This window comes from Anoplophora glabripennis, unplaced genomic scaffold (genome assembly GCF_000390285.2).
Source record: "Anoplophora glabripennis isolate ALB-LARVAE unplaced genomic scaffold, Agla_2.0 scaffold155, whole genome shotgun sequence".
Taxonomy (NCBI): domain Eukaryota; kingdom Metazoa; phylum Arthropoda; class Insecta; order Coleoptera; family Cerambycidae; genus Anoplophora; species Anoplophora glabripennis.
Window position 1 is genome coordinate 902,899 of NW_019416721.1, and position 8,882 is coordinate 911,780.

At 35.9% G+C, this 8,882-nt stretch overlaps 1 protein-coding gene across 1 annotated transcript in view; it reads left to right on the forward strand.

Annotated features, from left to right (window-relative positions):
* The window catches only part of LOC108915211, a 30,634-nt gene extending 22,712 nt beyond the window's left edge, over window positions 1-7,922 (forward strand). The window contains exons 9-15 of the mRNA XM_018721191.1: window positions 1,800-2,020; window positions 3,332-3,475; window positions 3,537-3,722; window positions 3,912-4,244; window positions 4,603-4,842; window positions 6,489-6,740; window positions 7,682-7,922. Of these exons, the coding sequence (XP_018576707.1) occupies window positions 1,800-2,020; window positions 3,332-3,475; window positions 3,537-3,722; window positions 3,912-4,244; window positions 4,603-4,842; window positions 6,489-6,740; window positions 7,682-7,845 (1,540 nt within the window). The 3' untranslated portion in view covers window positions 7,846-7,922. The remainder of the gene's footprint in view (window positions 1-1,799; window positions 2,021-3,331; window positions 3,476-3,536; window positions 3,723-3,911; window positions 4,245-4,602; window positions 4,843-6,488; window positions 6,741-7,681) is intronic.
* The last annotated feature ends 960 nt before the right edge of the window (window positions 7,923-8,882 follow it).

Consider the following 8,882-nt stretch of genomic DNA (forward strand, 5'->3'; position numbering starts at 1 on the left):
AAAGGTGGCGTACCACTCCTAACTTCATCCGAAGTTGTCACAATTTCACTCATTGTAACCAGACGTTGTGCACACACTGTAAAATCTACCTGAACTCGAACGCTCACTCCCGAAAGTAATTGGGAATCTTTGTTTATTTATTAGTAATCCCACTTCTGAACTGTCAGGACAAGCCGAAATTAGCAACTCACTTAATCTTAAATTACTTTAATAATACGTTAATAAATGAAATACATATATGTAAAAGTATAAACTGAATACTAGGAAGACTCAGAGTCGAATGCCTTCTCTATGGTTCACACCGGTATCCCGTACCGTAACATAAATAAACACAGGGCTAGACATAATATTTCACTATCTCAAGAGGCCCTACATTATGAATATTCAACACTAAAAATGTCTTTGGCTGAACCTCGGACCTCACTCAAGAAATGCTTAAATACGGAGTTTAGTCAGAAAGGAACAATAATCACATTTGCAAATAAATATTTCTTGAAGTAACCCGTCCAGAAAACCAATCAATTGTCTGACGAGATGTGTGACAAGTTGCACTATATTGTTGAAAAAAAAACATCGTCCTCAAGGACATAAGGTCCCAGTCGAAACGGTGACACTCTGAGGATAAAAATGTACCTCTTGAATCACTTGAGGATTTTTATCCATCCAAGCTCTGCAGTTATGTTTATTTACGAATCCATTGAGCCAGAAATGCGCTTCATCGGAAGAAATTATTTTTCCTCCTTAATGTAGATCGAGTTCCAACTACTCTGGAGCCCAGTTGGCGAAAGTTCGACGCAGATGCTCATCACCTGGCTTCAGTTCTTGAGTAATTTGTCAAGTCATCTATTTTGTTACAAAATCATCTACAAAAAATAAAGAATAACTCTTTTATTTAGGGCTTACTTTCAATGTTACAGGGAAAAATATGTCGAAAAACGGGTAAAGTTCAACAGTATACTAACGTGATATGAACGTGAAAAGCATACTAGGGCAGCGGCTCAGACATGTCTTGGTTGACCCGCTTTACACGATATTTTACTACAAGATGGTTGTGGAAAAGTATCAGTAACTTTTAACATATCTGCCAATTTTGCTTGAAGCAAAAATTTAAATTTTTCGAAAACTAAAGCTTCATAAAAAATTACGGTAAGTTGTAAACCAATGAAACTTAACATGTACGAGTTTTAAAAACCGCTAAATTACCAGATTTTCCTCAAGAATTACTAATATGATTTCACGAAAAAATAACACTTCAAAAAAAAATCGCCGCAGGCCCTAATTTTTTTTTCGTAGGGATTTGTGAATAGAGAATTTGATTTTCTATAATATGGTGCTAAAAAATACAGGATGTTCCATTTATTTAAAAAGTGTTGTGGATTTAAAATTTTCACAATGTAACGTAAAAATGGGATACTTAGTAACTATAATTTTCTTCAGGTAATTTTGATAGTGGAAGGTGGTGCATTCATTGCGGTGGTGTGTTCATTGTTTTTCCGAAAAGCAAGTGAAAGCTTCCAGGACGAAGAAAGATATAAAGAATTTTCGAAACGCCTGCATCTGCCAAAATTTTTATATAATGTTGACAACTTTTCTAATAATTTTTTTTTTAGCTCTTACCCCTTGATCTTGAAAAACCCATATATAAAAAATTCGGGCAAGTTGACCAACATTGCGATTTAAAGGCCCATTTAATTGGCCTAATATGGCCAAATTGCGAAAATCTCATCGACGTATTTCCACCAAATCGTTTATTCAAAAAGTTTCTTAATTTTAACTTGTTCTATTAATCTTACTTTCAGCACGATGTCTTGCTTGGCAACATTCTTGTTAAACTTAGTAGGCGTGGTGACGGCCTTGTTGGCCATAACTTACGCCTATTTCAAATGGACCTACCAATATTGGAAGAACAGGAATGTGCCTTATATCGAACCCACAATACCATTCGGTAACACGGGCAACCCACTGACCGAACCTCTGGGTGAAGCTATTGCTGAGCTGTACAGAAAAGCGAAAGCTAAAGGTGCGTAGTGACACATCACTAATTATAGCATTAATAATATAATTAATTCATTTTGATGTAAATAGGCAATACAATTAAAATTAAATTCTGTCAATATTAAAACACAACTTTCGGAAACACTATGTACAGCCACTTACTGATACTGGTATTTTGCTATTGCTACTGCTACTGCTACTGCTACCACTACTGCTACTGCTACTACTACTACAGCAACAGCAGCAGCACGAACAACAATAGCAATAGCAACAGCTACAGCAGTACCAACAGCAGCCACAACAACAACTACAACATAAGCAGTAGCAGCAGCAGCACCGACAACATGATTAACAACAACAACAACAACAACAACAACAGAATAACAATAACGGGATCAGCAACGACAACAACTAAAGCAGTAGCAGCAGCAGTAATAACAACAACGGGATCAACAGCAACATTTACATTAACATCGACAACAACAGGACCAGCAGCAGCAGCAACAGCAAAAGCTGCAATAACAAGAACAGGAGCAACTTCAGTCGATAGTATGCGTAAGAAGGATACGAAGCATTCTACCGAGTTCGCAAGGAATACTCTGACTCTATAGATTAAAAAGGCCTGCTGTAGTTGTTGCTACTGTTGTTGCTTCTGCTGCAGTAGTAGTACTAATAGTAATAGTTGTTGTTGTTTATATTGCCACTGCTGCTGTCGTCATCGTTATTGCCGTTATTGATCTAGCTGCTGTTGCTACTGCTTCTGTTATTGTCGTTGTTGTTGTTGTTGTTGTTGTTGTTGTTGTTGTTGTTGTTGTTGTTGTTGTTGTTGTTGTTGTTGTTGTTGTTGCCGTTGTTCTTATTGCTGATGCCGTTGCTGTTGCTGTCGGTGCTTCTCTAGCTGCTGTTATTGTTGTTGTTATTATTGTTGATGTTGTCGGTGCTGCTGCTGCTACTGCTTCAGTTGTTGTTGTTGTTGTTGCTGCTCCTGTTGCTGTTGTTGATGTTAATGTTAATGTTGCCCTTTTCTAAATGGTATGTTGGTCAGTTTTCTTGAAGCTGCCTTATAGGATAAGCCAACATGAAACTAAAAAGAAAGTAAACAAAAGCTGAGTATAATATTGTCATACCAATTTACGTTCATTCCCGAAGTGTCACTTTATCTTTATTTATTAGATGCCTGATATTCAGGCTTTTGGTAAGCTTATTATAAAGTACCTATTAGAATAAATAATGGTGGGATTACTGATTGTTTTAAAGGTACCAATATTTTTGTAAAAGTCATATCTCAACTTTCTTTAATTTATCTTTAACTTAACACATAATATGTTCTAATTAGGTTGGAAATATTGCGGAATGTATATATCTCTGTCCCCTAACTTATTGATAGTGGATCTGGACTTGGTAAAGAACATTCTGACGAAGGATTTTCAACACTTTATGGACAGGGGAACTTACACGAACGAGAAAGATGACCCTGTTGGTAAGACAGACCTCTATTGAAAATATTTGTTAAACTATGTGGTAAACAATCATTTTTGCAGGTTGCCACCTATTCTCTCTTAGTGGCTCAAGATGGAAGAACCTCAGGGCTAAATTGTCGCCCACTTTCACTTCTGGCAAGCTAAAAGCGATGTTTCAAACTCTGGTGGACTGTGGTTTGGTTCTTGAAGACTACATCGAGAGTAACGTCACTCCGAAGGAACCTGTAGATATCAAGGATCTCCTAGGTATGTAATAACAATTAAAACAATTAAAAAAAATCAGCTACTCCGAAAACATGTCAATAACAGAGTTTCATAAAAAGTCGGACCCCTTCTTTTGTTTTTTCTATCTGCGTTATTAAATAAAAATTGTTGCTTTTGATGAGTTCAATATGATTAAAATTTTGACAATTACCGCTTGCCTTTTGTTTTCAGGTTGCTTCTCCACCGACGTCATAGGGTCCTGCGCATTCGGCCTCGACTGTAACAGCTTCAAGGACCCAGACTCCGCTTTCAGACGTTTCGGATTGAAGGCCTTCAGCATCAGTGGTCTGGGAGTTATCAGGTTGTTGTTCTGTCAGAGTTTTCCGGGGCTAGCGCGGGCTTTGAGGATGCGCCAAGTTTCGGCTGACATAGCAGAGTTCTTCAGCAACGTGGTGAGAGACACGGTGTCGTATCGCGAGAAGAACAACGTGGTTAGGAAGGATTTCATGCAGTTGCTTATGGAGATCAGGAATAAGAAGGATGGACAGAAGACTGACCACGACGGTAAGTTACAAGAGTTAGAATTTAACTAAAACAATGAATACAACATTTTTAAAAGTTGAAACACGTTTTCAGAAAAAGTAGTAAACAAGTTATTGTTTTTGGGGAATCATTGACCAAATGATCTTATATAGAGGTCGTCATTGCGATGTAGATTTCCTACTTCTACGCCTTATTTAGGCACCGAAGTATCGAAATCTTTGTACCCCAAGAATTTTTCTGTAATGCTTCTTATATGAACAAAGTTTTCAACGTAAAAATATATTAGCCTTCATCCTAACATAAACAAGGATCAGTTTTATCACTGCTGTCTTTATTTGCCATTCCAATAGTATTTACTTACCTTTATGTGATATTTTAGTTCCTGGCGACGGCAATACTTTGACAATGGACGAAATGATCGCTCAGAGTTTCGTATTCTTCATAGCAGGCTTTGAAACCAGCTCCACCACCATGACCTTCGCCCTATTCGAGTTGGCTACGCATCCAGAGATCCAGGACAGACTCAGGGACGAAATCAATGAAGTTTTGGCCAAGCACGAAGGCAAGGTCACGTATGACTCGCTGAGTGAGATGAAGTACCTTGGACAAGTTATAGATGGTATGTTTGGATACATTCGGTTAGAAGAAATAAGATATAGGCAATTTAGTCCAGGCAACCAAGAGTTTCCCTTCTGAATTCTTTAGGATAGAACCGATTGAAGTGAAACTTGGACTGTAAGTAGAAATTAGCTCAAGAAACAAAAGTTATATAGTGCGGATGAGCGCTTTTGCCCAGGGGGTGGAAGCCCTTCTAGGGGGTCAAAAATAAAATATTAAAAATAACTCCAGGAATCGATAAAGCAATCAATTTTAAGCAAAAAGTATCCTATCAACATTTTTCGATAAGTCAATATTTTCTGAGTTATTGGTGATTGAAAATGTACATTTTTTATTAAAAAAAAGACGTTTTTCAGTAGCTTTTCTCGAATAACTCGGAAATTAGTCGTTCTATGAAAAAAAAAAACATCCCAAAGAAAATGAATCTTATAGAAAAAGAAAAAAAACGTGGCTTTAAGTCATTAATGTAAAAATTAACTTATGTTAATGATCAAATGATCATTAATGATGATGAGTTATGAGTTACTCAATGATGAGTTATGATCAAAATAAATTGTTAATTCGTTTTTTCGGTAAAAAAATCAGTACAAAAACTGATGAATTTTTCAGGAGACTTAAAATTAAAGGTAATCCTTCTACAATTTATATTTTTTATTATATGCTAACTATATATTATACAAGTTTAAGCGATTTAGAATGCATATTTTTTTAATTCCAAAAAAATAACATATTTTTAAAAATAACTTTAAAAATAAAAAAGATACGAAAAATATTCAAGAGTTCAAAAGTTTAGATTTTTTTTCACAGAATATTTTGTTTTTTTTTATTTGTGTAGGATGAAAATGAATAGAGATGTCGTAGAAGTTTGCAGTTGAGGGCGAAGGTCATGTTTTCTAACCCTTTAACCTCAAAAATCTATCTATCCGACCACATGGCATCACGTTGTGCGCCATGTCCCGGATTGAAATATGTTGTTTGTCGCTCTTCTGTCATGACCCCACGTTGAGCGCCATTACGTGAATTTTGCTCTTTCATCTCCCCACAGCATAAGGTGGGGGTCGTAGACCCTCAAAATGGGTTCGGAAGGATCATACCGACCTGGGTCTATTTTCACCCTTTGTTCCTTTTTTTGTAGCTCGAATTTTTTTGAGTTCACTTTGTATATCACTGGTGTGTCCGATATCCTAGTCTCTGAAAATCAGTATCTATGCACTGTTTAGATGCTTGTGCAATAAAGAAAATGCAGTGGCTTCAACGTGAATTGTTTTTGACTGTCAAGTACAAACTCTGGCCAGGCACTGATGTCTTGGTTAAACAACTGCAAAATCCAGAGCTGACATTCGATCGCCATCGGAGTGGATTCCGGTAGTCTGCCTGTTGTATGGTTCGAATTGGGCCATTCATGCTTCTTTGACAGAAATGTTGCTGATATTTGAAACATAGGCGAATTTGACAGCCTCACATATTACCATCCAATTTTTTAAGTAGTTGCTTATCACAGATACTTTTTTACTTTCTATTAAATCAATACAATTCTGCAAATAAACGTATTTTCCCAAATTCGGATTGCTGGCATAAAAATTTCACAAAACTTTGAACTCGATTTGATTAAATCTCAAATATTCCTGACCAAGGCTACGGTTTCAGAGACCCTGAGGGTCCATTCGCCAGCAAGGATTCTACAGCGGATCTGCGTCAGCGACTATAAGGTACCCGGTGAGGATTTCGTCATAGAGAAAGGCACCCATTTGACCATATCCATAAGAGGTATACATTACGATGAAGAATACTGGAAGAATCCGAAAGAGTTTGATCCGGAGAGGTTCAGCGATGAGAAGAGGAAGAACATGAACCAGTTCACTCACTTGCCTTTTGGTGAAGGGCCTAGGATTTGTATTGGTGAGTGGTGACTTTTACTTGGTTGTTATTGTATGAGAAAGGGATCTAGATACGAACAGTTTTAGTGGGGGTCATATTTTTACAAAGACTTCCTTTGACCTTTAGAAACATATATTAGTAGTTTATTTTTTTTTTTAATTTTGTAGCGAAAACTAATTTTTTTAATCCTTTTTTTTTGGTAATTTTCTTACCCCGGCACTAGACGAGCTAATGAAACTTCAAACTATGACGCACTTACATGACATGCACGATTGGGAATTGGGCTGTGCATTGTTGTCAAATATTATTTTTAAATGAAAAGTTATTAAAGTTTGGCACGCTACTTTTGTTGAGTGGTTGTTCCATACGAGCTCTACCATCTCACAAAAACTAAAGTTTAATTCTTTTAAATAAGACAAACTATGAAAGAGTATTGAATCAGCTATCAGCAAACTCAAGCAATAATCAATAATGATAAACGCTATACACAAAAATAAATAAATAATCTGTTTACTCACCTGATTTTTATAACACAATACTTAAGATTTTGTGGCAAATCATTCTGACAAACATTTCGTTATTCGGTACTTATAAGTCGGAGTAATCTGTCTGATATCGTTTATTTTGCTCCTGACAAAAAGTAGGTTATAAACATATCAACTCTTTCTTGATTTTTTGCCGCTTTTGAACAAGCAGCATCCTAAATTACAAATTTCTTTGCACCAAAAAGTAATTTGAGTTTCAAACTAACTCTATTTTATAGAAAATTTGCGTTAGAATGGAGGAAAGTCTGTTATTTGTGCATTAGTTTATATTTAAACAAACTGTGTAATAAAATCTACGAAAATGTATTGCTGGCTGCCTAATTGCTATAGAGCCCTCGTAAATAGGTATTATAAAAGTTGTCATCTATTTGGATAATGTACGACAATTTATACTGATTTAATTGATTCATTTTTCAGGGGAAAGATTCGGTCTGATGCAAGTGAAAGTGGGTCTGACCTGCCTGTTGAGGAAGTTCAGGGTGAAACTGGATAAGAAAACCACACTACCTCTAAAGACGTCTACCAAATCCATTGTCAATTCTGTCGAGGGGGGTATCTGGTTGAATTTGGAAAGGGTGTAGTGGGTTTTTTATAAATTGATGGTAGTAATATAGTATAAGTACTCATAAATAATGTAACTCTAATATATAATAAAGTAGTATTGATTTGTGAGTTGTGAGATTAATTGTACAGGTAAACAGGTCTGTTGATAACGATTTCACAGGCACCCAAAAAAATCCAAACACAAAATACCCACATACCATTTCCAAAGGAAGGAAATTTAATTTTTCTCCGAAATTCATCGGCAAGTCATGAATTTTGACTCGTGTTCAGCGCCCCAAATTCCTCCGGAAATGATACATGCGTCTCTTCAGTTTGCACTTCAATAGCGTATAAGCTCTTGAGAAAACTTTCTTGAATATTGTCATGATTCACACTTTACCAATTCAATAAAAATCTCGATAAAGACACATTGATACATCTTACAAAAAAAATCGATAAAAAACGAAACAGCACAAATATCTCCAATACCGTTAGAGATAGGTATAGGGAACCTATATACAGTTTGAAAGAGTTTTAAATTTCCTAACTTCCAAAGTTAAAATATACTGGGTGTCCCATTTAAAATAACCAAGTTATTGCTGTTTAAAGTTGAGAGAAGTATTCAACAGTTTTTTGAACACCCTGTACAATACTAAGTGACGACAATTATAATAATTTATAACTTCAAGGATCTAAAATACACTCTCCAAAACTGCTTCCTTAAAATTATTTTTTATTGCTAATATTAAATTTCTACGAAAGCCTGCATTTTTACTAAAATTGAAATATCTCACAAACAATAAGTCCTAGGTATGCCGAACCTTTAATAAAGTTCACCTATTTTTTTATGTTGTTTTCAAAAATGCAGTAAAATACAGGGTGTTTCATTTAAAAATACATCACTTTTTCTGGACACCCTGTATATTTCAAAATATTTTTAAAATGTAGCCGTAATCAACCTACACGTACCCACCTAAACAGGTTTCTATAACATTTGCCGCTTGGTCCCTAGCGACCGAAGCGTTACTGGTGGCCCACCCTGTATATCCTTGAACTCGAAATTGACTGTTTTGGT